At 39.6% G+C, this 17,948-nt stretch overlaps 1 protein-coding gene across 2 annotated transcripts; it reads left to right on the forward strand.

The window, feature by feature from the left end:
- The first annotated feature begins 5,659 nt into the window (after nt 1–5,659).
- On the forward strand, nt 5,660–17,426 carry LOC147613975 (ABC transporter G family member 1-like). 2 transcript variants are annotated; one of them, XM_086781966.1, is made up of 12 exons: nt 5,661–5,790; nt 5,928–6,146; nt 6,339–6,418; nt 6,910–7,199; nt 14,722–14,893; nt 15,010–15,096; nt 15,351–15,494; nt 15,601–15,795; nt 16,048–16,134; nt 16,298–16,570; nt 16,670–16,777; nt 16,944–17,426. In XM_086781966.1, the coding sequence occupies exons 2-12, from the start codon at nt 5,954–5,956 to the stop codon at nt 17,295–17,297; spliced, it is 1,983 nt and encodes a 660-aa protein (XP_086638092.1). In that variant the 5' UTR covers nt 5,661–5,790; nt 5,928–5,953; the 3' UTR covers nt 17,298–17,426. The 2 variants fall into 2 exon arrangements, with proteins under 2 accessions (XP_086638091.1, XP_086638092.1); XM_086781965.1 differs by having other exon boundaries at nt 5,660–6,146.
- The last annotated feature ends 522 nt before the right edge of the window (nt 17,427–17,948 follow it).

The raw sequence follows: 17,948 nt of genomic DNA on the forward strand, positions 1-17,948 counted from the left end.
TTTGACACCTCTGCATGGGGGAATTTCCCTCATGAAGGAGGCGCCTATTTCACATGCTTGAATGAGTTTTAAACTCCCAAACAATGAGATATTTTTATCTCTCCTCTCTCCTATTTCAACTAGATCCAGGGTGCACTTTTAATTAATTTTAGAGACTTAAAAATTGAAAAATGGTCAGCCATACAAAGAAGATTATGACAAAAAATTTTCAAAAATTTAAAAATAAGTATTATCTTTTATTATTCTAAAAGAGTAATCCTTATGGTTTCTATATTCTAAAAGTGTCATTTTTCTACATAGAAGATGTATTTTGATTATTTGTATAAAAGAAATTTATTTTTATTTTAAAAGTCTTACTTTTATCATATTGATTTTTATGCATAAAATAATACATAAAATATTATTTTTTTATTTTATAAGAGTTACTTTCATCATATTGATTTTCATGCATAAAAGTATGCATAAAAGAATATTTGCTTTTTTATTATAAAAGTGTTACTTTTATCATTCTTGATTTTTATGCATAAACATATGCATAGAAGATATATTTTTTATATTAAAAGTGTGATTTTCATCATAAAAGATTATTATGCATAAACATATGCATAGAAGATATTTTTTTATATTAAAAGTGTGATTTTCATCATAAAAGATTTTTATGCATAAACATATGCATAGAAGATATTTTTTAAAGTATGATTTTCAGCATAAAAGATTTTTATGCATAAACATATACATAGAAGATATTTTTTTATATTAAAAGTGTGATTTTCATCATAAAAGATTTTTATGCATAAACATATGCATAAAAGATATTTTTTATTATTAAAAGAGTGATTTTCATCATAAATGATTTGTATGCATAAAAGAAATTCTTTCATGTTAAAAGAGTGATTTGCATCATAAATGATTTTTATGATGATAAAAGTGTGACTTCCATCAGAATTGGATTTTATGCATAATTAGATGCATATAGAATCTTTATAATTAAATAAGGGTCCTCTTTAATCTTCTGTTAATTTTCGTAAAAATTTAAAAAATGAATAGGTAGATAATATGTGAGAGGAAATTCTACTATTTCATATTCACTAAGATGGTAATGAGAAAATTCAATTAAACTATCGAAGTCGGAGATCGAGATAAATGATTATTTTATTCCTCTTAAGAAATCCATGTTTTAGAAATCTGTAAGCAAATATTCGTCGAACGAAATTTAGAAAAAGAGAAATTGAAATAGTAGCTTTCGAGAAAGATAGTTTAGGAAGAACCTTTCTAGACCCAAACTCTGATTTAGACTATTGACCAAGACCTAATTCCTTCGTCAATGACGATGTGATCAGTTCAGGAAAAATGCACTCAAAACACCCACCGAATCTGAAACTAGTTAAGACTTTTGATTTTGAATTGAGGATCAAGTTAACAGAATTCGAGGAATTCTGTTTGGAATTCAGACCTGGATCTAGAAGTATTGGGATACGGATTTAAGATTTATTCATGGTATTCAAACAAAATCAAAACTAAAAACTTGCATAGAAACCCTGTTTTCTTAAAGGACTGTCTTACACGAGCATTTGGCATATATGTTTATCTAAGGGAAGTTCGGTTGCAACAGCTGGCGGGGAGTGTTCGAGGGACAGCTCACGTGGCAAAAACTTACCCATGTCTTGACCAGTCTGGGTATGGTGAAAAATGGTGCGCTTCCGATACGAATCACTGAATATGCTGAAAATGTACATCTGAGCGGGCAAGTCAAGGGGGATCCACTGTGGCATTGATGTGGATCCGAGTGGCCTATATATCTTGATCGAGATAATGTGGTGGCGGTGACATGTACTGGTGACATGGATGGTGATCTAAAACCCGGACCTACTGGCATGGCGTTAGTTGGTTCTCGTTCGAGATATGGGGCTTTAGGATCGGGAGGCACGTGTCGTGTTTTAATTGATGGGCGATATCACGATCGAGGTACTCCACTCGAGTTGCGTCGATGTCCCAATTTTAGAGAGAGTGAACGAAAGTGAGTACCCTCATCTTGCAAGGTGAAGAGTATTAGGCTTTTTCTACATACTCACAGCCCTAAACTCGACGCCCTATGGTGGGCTATAAAAGCCCCAAGAAACGGATTGCAATGGATTCCCGCAAGAAGGCAATTAAAGCCTCCAAGTAGTGTAGTTCTCACACTGTTTTTATTACTCAGAAAAACATAAGTTTGTTACCTTCTTGGTGTTGGAGCTTTCAACCATCAATGGAGCTACCACTCAATGATGGCTTGAAGGGAATCTCTGAGCTCAATTTCAATGCTTTGATGCAACCAAAATCCCTTCACAATTGCTCTCACCACCACTATTTGCTCTTCACACAAAGTCTCTCACATAGAAATGCTCATTCACACCCACAATGGTGTGGCCCATTAAGTGGTAATCCCTCCCTTAATCCCTTATTATGTCACTCACTAAGAGGATGAGAGGAATAGATGAGATAATGATTTCAATATAGGATCCACAAGGAGGTTATGCTCACATAGAGGCCTACACACACATCTGTAAACTGTTTTGACTCCTTCCTCTTCACTCCAATGTGCCACTCAATGAAGTGATGAATCAGCCCCAAATGTAACAGGGTGATGTGGTGTTGTGATAAAGTCCTAAAATGAAATTTCATAACTATAGTTTGGTTTCCAATTCTACTTTTCAAATTTGTCCATAAGTTAGGCACTTATATTTTCAAACTGGTTATAAATTTAGCAAATTTAAATTTTTAAATTGGTCACAAAATTAAAAATCTTGGTTTGTTTTGGAGGAAATTTTTGCTTCACTAGGTTTAAAATTGCTTTTTTTTAAAACACTTTAATTCTATTTTTTAATGGATAGTAATATTGTCGTACTATAAGTGAGTAAATAGGTCACAATGTAGGTATATATAACATGTGAACCACAATAAAAGAGCCATACATGAGTAAAGAGATCAATATGTAGGTACACACAATAAAAGAGCCATACATGAGTAAAGAGATCAATATGTAGGTACACACAATAAAAGAACCACCTGTCATACTATAAGTGAGTAAAGAGGTCACAATGTAGGTACACACATTAAAAGAACCATACATGAGAAAAGAGGTCAAGGTGTAGGTACACACAATAAAAAACAACCACTTGTGTCCTCTAGTTATTTGTTATGAATGAATATAATTGTAAGTGGTTTGAAATACTATCATACAACCTTGCTTTTAGATTCCAATATTAATATAATAAAATAATACATTCTCAACAATGGACTCATGCTTGCTTTTTTATGGTGGTCATGCCCATTATTTGGCTGCCCTATTGCAAAGAAATATTTTAGTCATTGGCCAATTGCATTTAGCTATGGAATGGCTATACCCTTGGCTGGAAAAACTTGCTACTTAGAGAAGGCATCGGTTGCACCTTGGAACTATATGGGCTGTCTTGAGAACATGTTGTAACCTGTCTCTTTCTAACCTCTTAATATAAGCAGTCGTTTTTTGAAAAATTAGAATTCTTTATGTGTAGATATTAGAGGTTATATATTAAATGGAGGTCTGGCTACGTGCAGGCTAATTATAGATATTTTATAAGTAGATTATAAAATTAGGGTTGGTGCATATGCGTTTATTGTAATTCTTCTTTCTCCCCTCTGTTGGGTTTTTTCCTCTTCAATATAATTTTTATGCCTTTTCAAAAAAATGCAAAACTTATTTAAATTTAAAATCGAAAGTAGGCCTAATTTCTTAATCTAAATAGGTATTATTTTTGTATATATATATATATATATATATATACTCTAAAACATTACAAGTTACAACGTCCAGCGTACAGGTGTGAAACCTTTAGTCAGAGAAGAGGTGGGCCGCGAGGCGAGTAATGTTCCTGAAGAAACGGACATGGTTGGATGTTGTTGATGGGACTAAAGATCAAGCTGAGCAGATATGGACAGTTTCTTAAAATATAAACGACGTCATGAAAAGTAAAGTCCCATTAATGTCATAAAATATGTCACCTCACATTACGACAATGTCAGATGCAAGTAACGTTCGTCCAAGGAGTTGGTGTAGTTTAACAATGCCCCTATCAAATGTTGGGTTCATTTCTACGCAAGGAGAAATTGGCAACCAGTTGTGAGTTCAACCTTTCCAAAATCCGATCAGTCCACTCCCAGCTGAGAGAACTTTTGTCATCTCGCATTTAAATATTTCAAAAAGTTGCAACCAGTTAGCAAATTTAGGCCTGCGTGGGAACCGGCCTGTAGAGTACTCACTTTGAAGTTGGTTAGTTTTGAACTGAAATTCACCAAATCTACCATTTTTGGGGGAGTTGGAGTTGAAACTTGCAAGCCCTTTATTTTTGGAGGAGTTGGAGTTGAAACTTGAAAGCCCTTTGTTTCGTTTTGGAACTGTGATATAAAGAGGGGCTTGTGATATAAAGACGGCTTCGTTCAGTTCCTCTTGGGAATGTTGCTTAGGGCCTTTACAGACCAAAGTGTGCGCCCTTAAGCTAAACTTTTTTGTTTTTAGCGGGTATGAGAAGTTTACACACCAAATGTATGCCATAGCCCATCGGTTAGAATGGATGACTACGTGTCGTGAGATGTTGGGTTTAAGTCCTACCATCTACCTTTTCATTAAAGGCTGCAAAGGGAAAAGAGCCCGTCCACGGCCTTGGGCAGGGGGTCTTGGTGGCTGCCCAGTGTTGTCCACCCCACGGAAAAGGCAGGCGCAATATCTTTTTGCCACATGGCACATTGCCCCTGTAGAAGAAGGCTGACGGGTGGGGAAGCCTCCAGTCTGTAAAGACCCTTAACATGCTACTTCCCCGAGTCGCGGATAGTGGAACCACAACTACATTTAATATATTTTTAAAGCTATAATATTCTCACGCCAACATACATAGACGATAGAACAACGTCAATTTTCCTTGACAAATTGGTAGAATTTCATTTTGTTATGGAGTAGACTTTTATTCTAACCAGTGAAACAAAGATAACCAAGCCAATGCTCTAAAAAAACTATTTTCTCAAAAATTAGAAAACCTTCATATATAAAATTGAGAAATTATCAATAAAGTGTTTTTTTAAAAGGTATTTGTACTGTATTCCCTCAAATTTTGCAAGTATTGGCACCTTCAAGCTATAAATTTGTAGGTATTTTTTAAAATTTGAAGGTGATATTACACTAAACTCGGGTTTTTTTAGCACTACTTCAAGCTCATCTTGGTTTTTATTGAAAATTTTGTATAGGTTAATCGTGTTATAACTAAAAGTTCAAAAGTCACACCCTTCCACCTTGAACATCTTTTTTTTGGGGGATCAATAGTAGATATGTAGATATATGTGCTGAAAAAAGACATATGTCATATACATCTGAAATTTCCTCACTACATTTCTCTATTTTCCACACTTGACTTCATTTAAGAGTTTACAAAGCGAAGACCATCACTCTTCCTCCAGCATATCTCTTGTTGGTTATATACATAGGAAATTTCCTCACAGTCCTCTATTTTTCACACTTGACTTCATTTAAAAGTTTACAAAGCAAAGACCATCACTCTTCCTTCCAACATATCTCTTTTTTCACAGTTGACTTGATTTAAGAGTTTACAAAGCAAAGTCCATCACTCTTCCTCGAGCATATCTCTTCTTGGTAGAAGACTCACCAAGAAGACTCTCATGCCACTAGTACTATAGATTACCTGCAAGGTACATAGATTAGCTGCAATGGAGCCTAGTATCGGGTATTGGAGCTGGGAACAGTAAAGGCATGTCACCTAGCTTGTACGGCAATGTCTCGAAATATCTATTATGCTTTACTTAACATTGGCTGCATTTTGAGCATTTGAGCTTAGCAGTGGGCACCAACAAAGGAGTACTAGCTAGGTGCACGCGGTAACTTGTAAGCTGGTTTGTTTTAGGGCTTATTATCAGAGCCTTGTTCAATATGGCAACCGGAAGCAGCACCTCTGAGGTCTTCTTGAGCTGGAGAGATTTGACTGTCAAGGTGGATAGTGCAGCCAGAGGCGGAACACGCTACCTGCTTCAGTCGGTCACCGGCTATGCAGAGCCCGGTAGCCTCGTAGCCATCATGGGCTCCTCTGGCTGCGGCAAAACAACCCTGCTCAATACACTCGCAGGTAAACCCAAGTAAACTTAATGGTTTGTTATTAAGATGATAAGCTTTATCTTTGAATTAGCAGGTGATTATGAGCTTGGTCTTCCTGTTGTCGCTGTATCGATTACCTTTTTTTAAACATGCAGTTTATTACTTCTTAAGAGCTGACTTGTTCTAAGAGCCACTAATTTTGTATGCATTTGCCCAATGCCAGGGAGATTGGGCACCACTACGCTGGAGAAGGGAGAAATCCTTGCCAACGGAATAAGGCAACAACTTTCGTATGGCAATTCGGTTCGTTCAGTTTCTGTTGATTAGGATCAGTTAAAACTTGTTATTTTCAGATCTAGATTAACATTTTCGATGAATATGCTTTATGAATCATGCCTTCCATGACTTAAAGAAAGTCCCAAACATTCTGATAGTATTTATTTTGTCCAAGTGTTTAAAATATATCTGTTTTTAAAGGATAGATCTTGATAGAAGACAGAGGATTCTATCGAGCGCAAATTATGATATAACTAGAGACAAATATTAGCTTGTCTTTTGCTGCACGAGGTCTAAGGGACTTTTTTTTTTCTCTCAAAATTTTACAATTAGTTTTCTCTCTCCCATGGAAATTAGAAACATAAGATAAATGAAGAAGAAAGGGAAGAGCCTATGGTCAGTTTTAAACACTCGTTGCCATTTCAACTTAATATTTGCCTGCATTTTGAGCTTAATCAAACAATGCGAAGTAACAAAATGATTTTTTGTTTTTTGTTTTTTTTGTTTTTGGAGCGTAGGCTTACGTGACGCAAGATGACTCACTGATAGCGACATTGACGGTGTATGAGACAATGTTATACTCAGCACATCTACAGCTGCCGGGGACGATGAGCAACTTTGAGAAGCAACAGAGAGTGCACCGAAGCATCCAAGAGATGGGGTTACAAGATTGTGCGGATACTCGTGTCGGTGGATGGTATGCGCGAGGGCTGAGTGGTGGTGAGAAGAGGCGCTTAAGTATTGCCATTGAAACCCTCAGGCAACCCTCCTTATTCTTCCTTGACGAACCCACTAGCGGCCTAGACAGGTGCATTTGCTTTCAACATGCCTCCCAAAAGGTCAACCTAGCATCACAATATGCAAGGCTTTCACGAATTACATTAATTATAAGTATTTACACGTTATAATTCACCGTCTTTTGATCTTTTGGCTTGCAATCTTTCCGAAATAAACCCCCTTGATTTCATGCTCGAATTTCTCCCTCGCGTCAGTTTTGCATGCACTATAGCTAGGCGGTGGTGTAACGAGGTTTGAGGATCTGTCTTTGACCACTTCTTATTTAGTGTTGAAACTCAGTGCAGGAGGCCTGATCAGTACATTGAAAACCATTGAGTACACAGACATAAGAGTATAGATGAGGGAGATGTAGACCAACAGACTGGATTGTTATTGCATGAGCATGGTTACATCCATGACGGTTGGTAACCGTTGCATGCATGTGAGTGTTCACTGGTGGATTAATATTCTAACATTCCCGCTCGTCTAAAACGAAAGAGAGGATGCTCGAGTTTTATTACAGGACATATACGGAGTGCATGTGAGTTGTGCATGAGCTTGAATGCTACGTTGCATCAATCATCACTCCCAGTGAGTGGAAGATACGTGCATCACCGAGTAGATTGAAAACTATGAGTACACAGACACTCATAAAGACTCAAGTCTAGAGATGAGGGAGATGTTGAAGCTTAAAGGACTGTGAGAGGTAGAAAGGCCATGTGTATATGATGGTGGAGGATAGCATTGAGGAGGACATAAGTTATGATCATGGGAGAAGTGGGGTAGGATCAAGGGCCTTCAAGGAGGAGGAAGAGAGGTAGAAAGTGAAGGGTTTTGATGAGACCCCTCTAACTCATACACAAAGACAGAGGCAGGTAGTTACACCATAGCCTCTCTGAGAGATACGCAGAGAATCATGCACGAGAGAAAGAGACACACCAATGAATGATATTTTATTCCATGCAGTTATACATATATATTGGAACTACCTTCATGCGAAGGGTTGCTTATCTCTTCAATGCTGGGCGTCCACGTGTGTGGACATTCTACATTCCCCCCGTTTTTCTCAAATGAAAAAACGAGAGATTTTTCATTTGCCTTACATCATGCAATATTATTGTGCATCTTCTTCTTCTTTACTTTTGCTTGCGGCTTCAACCCCATCACTTTGATGTAATAAATGCAGAACGAATGCTTCCGAGCACCATCACGCCTCCATAAGCTTGTTTGTTGAATCCATCACGAACAGCATCTTGATCTTCAAAAATTTCAAAAGCATTATGAAAGTCTTCAGAATACGCATAAAAATTTCTCAAATTTTTGTCGTACTTTGTTGCGGGGTCTTACAAGAATGGGTTGCCCCTTGGCTCTTGTTCATCAGGGTTGCCCTTTTTGTCTTTGACTTCTGCCTTAGAGACCGCAGTACCAAGGTTTTCCCATATTAAAACTGCGTGGCAAGTCTTGATTGGGGCCAGCATCAGGTCGCCCTTTGGGTCGTCTTTCTCTTCTGATTTAATGGGCAGCAAGTCGCCATGTTTGCCCTCAGCCGGCTCTACAGGGTTCTTGCCCTTTTCTTCTTCAATAGGGTCTTTGCCCTTGTTTTCTTCATCTGCCCGAATTTGGAAGGTTAGCCCCATCATAGGGTGCCTTGACGATGGGCTTCTTGAGCCCTAAATTCTGGTTGGTTTCATGCAACAGCAAGAGCGATAAAAGCCCTGGAGCACTTGCAGGCTGGAAGCGTGTCTGTACAGGGCCCCCCATAGGTCACCAAGAAGGTGCTCTAAGGGTTTTGATGAGACCCCTCTAACTCATACACTAAGATAGAGGCAGGTAGTTACGCCATAGCCTCTCTGAGAGATACGCAGAGAATCATGCACGAGAGAGACTCGAATGAATGATATTTTATTCATGCAGTTATACATATATATTGGAATTGCCTTCATGCGAAGGGTTGCATGTCCCTTCAGTGCTGGGCGTCCATGTGTGTGGACGTTCTACAGAAAGGCCGTGTGTATATGATGGTGGAGGATAGCGTTGAGGAGGACATAAGTTATCGTGGGAGAAGGGGGGTGGGTCTTCGAACGGTTGCAGATCTCGCGTACCTTGAAGTGGAAAATCTCTGCTTGGTCTTTGAACGATTGTAGATCTTGAACAGTTGCTGTCTCTGAACGGTTATAGATCTCAAATTCGTAGATCTCGCATACCCGGAGTGGTAAATCTCTACCTGGTCGGCTTCCCATGCTTGGCACAGCGTAGCATTTCGCTTTTTGCTACGACATGGAAATACGTGTTGTTGTAGCATTCACCATGTCTCACACATAGCTGGCTACGCGTGTATCTAAGACCTCCCTTCGCCTGTGATTAGCATAGAAGATGCAAGGATCACTATCAACGCCCCAACCTTCTCCGTGACACATAGCTGGCTACGCGTGTATCTAAGACCTCCCTTCGCCTGTGATTAGCATAGAAGGATCACTATCAACGTCCCAACGTTCACACGGAGATATGAGCAGTCGGGGAGAAGCGTGGACTTTATGCTAACGTGCAGAGGGTGGCAGAGAAGTGGCTGGATAGGAGGAACAACAAGTGCTACTATTGCTTGGAGGCGAACTCTCTTAACCACGGTGCTGCAGCTGTGCACGGCCAGCGAGTGCCTGGCCATTCTGGCGGACCCTAGAATGAGGTTTGTGGGCAAGGGTATATAGCACGTAACGCCTCCAAGCTTATGAATGACTATGGCCTCGCCTGCTCATCCCCAAGTGGAGCTCACCCACCTGGCCTATTTCAAAGTTCGCCGCCGTGACCTCTTGTAGTCCAACCTCGCCGTCAACGCCCGTGCACTTTACGCTAACGCGCGGAGGGTGGTAGAGGAGTGGCTGGATAGCAGGAACAATGCTACTACGGCCTGGATGTGGAGTGAAGGCCAACTCTCGGCAATGAAAGTGTGGGTACTCTGACCAGCAAGGTGGCAGTGCTACAGTTGTGCACGGCTAGCGAGTGCCTGGCCATCCAGATGTTGCACCTGGACTTCGTGCCAGAGGTCCTCAGGCGCTTTCTGGCGGACTCTAGAATGAGGTTCGCACGCATGGGCATAGCACCTGACGCCTCTAAGCTTATACGACCACGGCCTCCCCTGCCACGCCCAAGCGGAGCTCACCCACCTGGCCTGTTTCAAACTTCACCGCCGTGAACTCTTGCAGTCCAGCCTCGCCAGCCTCATGCAGGAGGTGCTTGGTCTCTCATCCGAGTACAAACAAAAACTAGTCGCCAGCCTCATCCAGGAGGTGGTTGGTCTCTCCTCCGAGTACAAACATAAACGAGTCACTTTCAACAAGTGAGACAGTCCCGTTCTTAGCACTCAGCAAGCTCGATATGCCTGTTTCCGTGCCTGGGCTTGCTTCTTACGCTACCAGCCGCTCCTTTCATGGGCATGGCAGAATTGTATCAGAGCTTTTCTTCTATTGCTCTTAGCGAGCATTCCCATATATGCTCCATTTGATTGCTCAAACTATTGCTATCTTTGAATTTACTGAATCCCAACAAAGAAGCGCAACAAGAGGGGTCTTGGATATTAAGGTTTTTGTTAGCCTGAATTATAAAAACATTTTTTTTCATAACTGATACGATTTTACATTGTAAGCATCCATCTCTCTGTTTTCCTCTCATCACAAGTAGCCGCACTATTCCACAAAATAGGAAGCGGTACATCTAAGCAGGCTTCCCTCCTCTTTCATCATCTTCTTTCTCAAGGGGTAGCGGCCAGGATGATAGGTGGACACAGCAAAGGAGTTGTTGAGAATGCTTTCGATGCCAGCATGACCAATGCATGCTAGGATCTTTGGCACGCCTACATGGCCCAGAGCAGAGTGGAGGATGTGGGGTGGATGGAGCATTAGCGCTCTCATTGACCCCAGGAAGGTACCAGAGGTAAGCAGGTAGACAATGTGGGGTGGAAGGAGCATTAGCGCTTTCATAGACTCAGGAAGCTACCAGAGGTAAGCAGGTAGATTCTTGAATCCATTGGCCCAAGAAGCTACCAGGTGAGGGTAGATTTTTGAATCCAAGGGAATTTTTTCTAAATAAAAAATATGTATGGTTTTAATTTTTTCTTTCTCGTTCTAAATTGAGAGAGGAAATTTTCCAGATAGTAGATCAATTTTTAGGTCGGATTCTAATTAACTTGGTTTTTTTGTAAAGCGTTGAACATTCTTTGGAATTTAATGGGGTTTGATAGAAACCGAGTATGAAGGGCTTTGCGTTAATATATGCTCTTATGTGTGTGTGTGTGTGTGTGGAGTGCGTGAGAGCATATTTTGATGTAGAGTTCTACACCCACTATTGGGCACTGATGATGTTAGTGGGGATGTCGTAGTATCTAGTCCATACTACGCATAATGGAGTTGAAAGTTATATAGTGACTACCATGAGCATATAACATGCACGTTCTTAAAAGGTGAATTTGGGCATGTTCTTGGATGTAGAGTTCTACACCCACTATTGGGCACTGATGATGTTAGTGGGGATGTCGTAGTATCTAGTCCATACTACACATAATGGAGTTGAAAGTTATATAGTGACTACCATGAGCATATAACATGCACGTTCTTAAAAGGTGAATTTGGGCATGTTCTTGGATTCATATAGGTATATAATTCAGTCGTATTAACGGACATGCAGATTTTACATTGTGAAGTTTTCGTCTGAGTTATGGCCAGTTGCTATTGTGCTTATTCTTTCTATCTTTAGTGGTACATTTGTCCTATCAACTACTTATTTGATGTACTAATTCTTTCTATTTGCTACTTCCCTTAGTGCTAGGCTTCATTATGGTTGAATTTGCCCTGGATCTCCGGAGGTTTGATAGAGACTCAGTATGAAGGGCTTTGTGTGAATATATGCTCTTATGTGTGTGGAGTGCGTGTGTGAGAGCATATCTTGATACAGAGTTCTACACCCACTATTGAACATTGATGACATTAGTGGGGATGTCGTAGTATCTAGTCCATACTATGCATAATGGAGTTGATAGTTATGTAGTCTTGTGGGTTGACTACCATGAGTACATAACATGCACGTTCCTAAAAGGTGAATTTGGGCATGTTCTTGGATTCATCATGTATATATATTTAATGGGGTAAATAATAATTAAGTTAATTGTACCACCATTTGCAGTTATGTAAAATTAAAAACACTACACACAATCTTCAAGAATAATTTAGAAAGCGATCAGGAGCCCGTAAGCAAAGCGGAGAGAAGAAGAGAAAATGGGTAGAAGTTGTGCTAATGAGCAAGATCAAAGTGAGGGTGGTGTGATGACGAACTTATCTATCAAAATTGACCAGACTTGTGCCGACACTTGACTCTAAGAACTAGAAGAGATTTATGCCCTAACCCTTATCTATGCACAAAATTATGGCACGTCTATCTTGAAAAGGATAAAATAGAAACACAAAGATAAAAGGATGAAATAGAGTGTGGGGTACTTGTATTTCACAGGACACATCTTGCAGAGGAAGAGTTTAAGTGGTGGTTTGCAAGATAAAGCTACTCTTGCTTGCTTTCATTTTGCTATCAAAGACTTCTTCTAGGTCTTAAAGGGAAAGTCCTCATTTTGGATAATAAATATGATTCTTGGACGGCTCTCTAGCTTATTGAGTTTGATATGTCACAAGAGTTTAATATATCTATGCAAACAAAAGGTTAAACTCCTAAGTTGGAACATCCGGGGGATGTGTTTCAATAAGAACAAAAGAGGTTTTAAATCTCTGTAGGAATTGAAAATTAGAGGTGATTATCCTCAATTTCGAGAGGGGTGGAATTTCTTTTTGTACTAACTAGTACATCTTGCCACCGAGCGGGTGGGATTGTCATCTTGCTCAGATTGGAGAAAGGACATGTGCTGGTGTTGAAGGTAAAGAACTCTATTCAATTTGCTCTTTGCAATGTGTGTGCTCCTAATGACTCTGCGGAGAGGGCAGCCCTTTGGGAGAGATTAGGAACAGTACTTGATGGAGAAGATGCAATCATGATTGGGACTTCAATATGTTCGAGGCCACAACGGATCGTTCCTATCCCGGGTGGATACATATCGGCTGAGAAGGAAGCATGGTAGACATGTAAGCAACAATGTAGTTGGGTTGATGTTAAGTAAGTTTGCAGACAGATAAATGCATGCAGCTACACGTGGACGAATAAATAAATCGGTCTCATATTGAATATTATCCAGCTGCATGTGAACGAATAAACAAATTAGACTCATATGGAATGTGATAATATTCAATATGAGACTGATTTGTTTATTCGTCTATATATAGATGCATGCATTTGTCTGTTTACAAACTTCCTTAATATTAACCTAGCTGCATTGTTGTTTATATATTTGCTATGGTTTTCTCTCCGTCCGATATGTGTCCAGTCGAGGGTGAAAACGATTCGCTGTGACCTCGACTATATTGAAGTTTCCAATCATGATTGCATCTTCTTCCTCAAGTATTGTTTCTAATCTCTCTCAAAGGATTCTTCTCTCCGTAGAGTCGTTAGGAGCATACACATTGCAAAGAGTGTTGGAATTATTTGAATTTTATGGATTTATGTGATTGATATTTATTTTATATGCATGTGAGATTGATCATCTATAACTTGTCACATATTTTGAGCTTATATTGTGAATGCCAGTGCAGATCAGTGGTGGCAGGGCTAGTGTGCGGGGTGTACATGGATCCACTTTGGACTTATAAAAGTGTGAATACCTATCTATGTATATAAATTGTTGCACACTAATGTACACTCATCTATGGAATCGAACTAATGTATATAAAATGTTGCACATTAATGTGTACATAAAATATCACCGTTGTTACCAATCATAAATAATCGTCACGCACCATGCATCAATAAATATCCGTCGATGCTATTTATTGATGCGTGGTACATGATGATTATTTATGATCGGCAATGACAGTGATATTGTATGTGCACATTAGTGTGCAACATTTCATATACATTAGTTCGACCTCGCAACTTGCATTAACCGCTTCTTTGCATATATTCCCAAAAAAAACTACGTAAAAAATATTCTCAAAAACTATGTATATGTATATGTATATATATACATGTTTTAAAACACCCTCCGCATGCAACGGGTGCTACAAATTTGGTCAGTCTGGCGCAACCACTTGTGTATTGAGAGAAATTAGCCATCCGTTTTCCCCCCCTCAGGCATGTGCATAACAATGTCTTTAGTGACGTGTGTTTCGCTTGAAAAAAAATCTTGGAGGTTGGGATTTTTAAAAACTTTGATTAACTCTCCTCGATTTAGAGCTCTGCTGTGAAAACGAAAAAAAATGCAGTTTTTCCCATTGGCTAAACATATAGAGTATTTCAAAGGTGGTTGACTAGATATAATGTAATTGATGGGTTTGAAAATATATAATAATAATTTCCACGTTAGAATTTTTATAGTGACTGACATCCAGTTCTAAATTTATAACACATTTTATTAAATTAAGTTTTCGGAGATATTTATTGCAAGGGTATTATTTATTGCATGTCAGCGCTGCGGCCTTCCATGTCGTGAAAAGATTGCGTGCGCTTGCGAGGGCGGGGAGAACTATTATCGTGTCTATACATCAGCCAAGTAGCGAAGCATTTGGCCTGTTTGACCTGCTGGGTCTACTCTCCGTTGGCAAAACGGTCTATTTTGGAGAAAGGAGTAAAGCTCAGAAGGTGGTCTACTGCATTAAATAATAGCCGTCTATATAAAATATGAATGTGCCTTTTTTTAATCGGGAGTTTGTGCTTTATACATGAATATCATTTGAGTTGCTTTAACTTGCATGCAGTTCTATGAGGATGCTGGCTTCCCTTGCCCAGCTTTCAGGAATCCATCCGATCATTTTCTATGGGTCATAAACCACAGTTTTGAAGAGGTAAGATGCATGGTGTTCATTTTAACAAAGAAGAAGAAATGTGATGATGGACTGTGAAGTGTTCTGGCCATTCAATGTGGTAATCAAATAGATTAGTCTCCAACTTAATGTCAAAGCCTTGCTGAATGCTGACCTGATCTTTTATAACATTATTATAAGTGATGGAATTTGTGCAAAGAAAACCCATTTCTTATCCTGAATTTCAAAGGCCGCATGTGCAAGACCAACATTCTGTGCTTTTAACTTTCTTCAAGATAAACCATCAAGACATTGAGATGGAGGAGGCCGTCTCCAAGAGTCCGAGTGGCTCACACAACGTTCAGCTTCTTATCAAAGCTTACACAGAATCGGAGGTGCTCGACTCGGTGATCATGCGAATTCAACAAGCCTCAAATAAGGTATACATACCGATCACAAACTAGAGTTGTGCCATGTAATCTTATTATGGTGAGATCACAGCTCGAGAGCCTACATGTTGAACATGTGTTTACATGCATTTTGTAGAAAGGTGATAAACTAAAAGGTGGATCCTCCGCAGCAGATTTCTTCCAAAAAGTTTTCTACTTGACTTCGAGATCCTTCACAAACATGCGACGAGACGTTAGTTACTACTGGTTTAGACTTTTTGTTTACGTGCTATTGTCGATTGTAGTGGGGACAATCTATTACAAAGTTGGCCTCTCTTACAGTGCTATCCAGGTAAAATTGCATTTTGGGAATATGCTTTCATTGCATGCACACAAGAAAAAACACCTTATATTTGTATACATACAAATACATACCAGGAGAAAAAACACTCGTATAAATGCGCGCACGCACACACACACACCCCTTGTGCTTGTATAGATAGTATGTATACATACATGTACACACGCACCTGCATGTATACTCACACTTGTACACTTATATGGACAGTAAGTAATAGGTACAAATGAAACCTGATTCTTGCAGGCAAGGGCAGCAATGCTCATGTTCATTGCTTCTTTTTTGTCTTTCATGGGAGTGTTGAGCTTCCCCTGCTTCGTTGAAGACATGAAGGTAATTTGTTTCGCCGTGCGTGCACTGCAAGTTTTTAATGGCAATCATGTATGGTAATCAAATTGGAGCTTGTTTTTCATTACAAGCAAATCATCCAATATCTATTCATGCACACGTGTGGTGTTTAAGTGAGCCTAAGTGTAAAATCTAAACTGTGTGGCAGATTTTTACCAGAGAGAGATTAAATGGGCACTATGGAGTTGCAGCTTTTGCCATAGCCAATTCATTATCATCTTTCCCATTCTTGATTCTCACAGCACTTATTCCGGGAACAGTGGCATACCTATTGGGTGGTTTACACCCTGGGTTAGACCGTTTCTGTTATTTCTTTCTCACTTTGTTAGCGTGCCTCTCGGGAGTGGAGGGTTTATTGATGGCTATTGCTAGCTTGGTACCAGACTTCCTCACAGGGATGATGGCAGGATGTGGAATCATGGTAATTCTATGCCTTGTTATCCTTTTGAGGAGACATCAAAGTAGTTGGAAAAATGTGAAATTTATGTTGTTTTTGTGACTGGGCATCTGCTAATGGCAGGGCATGTACCTCCTTAGTGGAGGCTTTTTTCGCTTGCTTGATGATTTGCCCAAGCCTCTATGGCGGTATCCTTTCTCATACATCTCCTACCACACATGGACTAACAAGGTAAGCAACCCAATTACATTAAATAGTTAAGTAAGCCTTTTATGTAGCTTTAAGCACAATCCAAATTGAAGCAAGTAAGCCTTTTATGTAGCTTTAAGCACAATCCAAATTGAAGCATATTGCCACGTATATTATATTAAGAAACTCTTTCGTTTTCCAAGGATAGGCCTTCTACAACAATGATTTCGTTGGCCTGCAATTTGAGAACAATGTAGCAGGGGGGCCACCGCTTAAAGGAGAAGATGTCGTCCGAGACATGTTTCAAATGCACATAAGCTACTCCAAATGGTGGTTAATTTTTGTGCTTGTGTGCATGGCCATATGCTATCGCATCATCTTCTTCTTTTCTATGAAGCTAAGAGAAAGGCTTCCCATGATTATTAGTAAGCTAAAGAGTGGTAAAGTAGTGCAAATGATTGAAAATGCAACCTCTGGTAGATTTGTTGCACCCGATGCCATTGGGTATGAGGAGCACCTTGACTCTTCGATTGATTTGGTCGGTGCAAATGCATTGGTGTAGACTGCAGGAGTGCAGCAGTGTAGTGTATAATGAAGAGTGAACAAAATTTTAAGACTTCATAGCAGAATCTCTTTTATACTCTTAAACTATATCTGTATGTAAATTGTAAGTTGGGCTGGTACAATGCTGTCATGATACTCTGATATTTTTAATGTGTGGAGCACCATCAATGGGAAAGTTTCAGCACTCTGCAGGTGTGCAGGATTTCCAATGAGCAGTGTGGAGCCATCCCACAAGCACTCACATTCCAAGGATAAACAAACACTCCAAAACACACAAAGAGAGGCCAAGGGTAAAGATCTATAGTGATACCATGCTTCAGAGTTCAGAGCTTGTTTAGAATATGCTTGATTTCTTACCTACTGCAAGTATCTGGTTTTCTTTGGATGATTGTGGCCCCTCCTCCTCTGCCAGTAGTCACGAGGGATGCCATATTTTGCCCATGTAGAGGTGGTGTGTGGCTGCATATCTATCATCTTGAAGTAGTATTCTGGGGGCACGTGCCCCCATGCATGCTCTCAAAGGTTCTGCCCATGTGTCAAGTGGCCGCCATGACCTACTACACCCTTTAGGTGAATCTCCTTAAAAAAAGAGAGAGAAAAAAAAAGGCCACAATTAGTGTCAATAGTTCACAACATATAATACTCACAT

The sequence above is a fragment of the Cibotium barometz genome, chromosome 43 (assembly GCF_041138505.1).
Source record: "Cibotium barometz isolate CiBa-2024 chromosome 43, ASM4113850v1, whole genome shotgun sequence".
In the NCBI taxonomy this organism is placed as follows: Eukaryota; Viridiplantae; Streptophyta; class Polypodiopsida; order Cyatheales; family Cibotiaceae; genus Cibotium; species Cibotium barometz.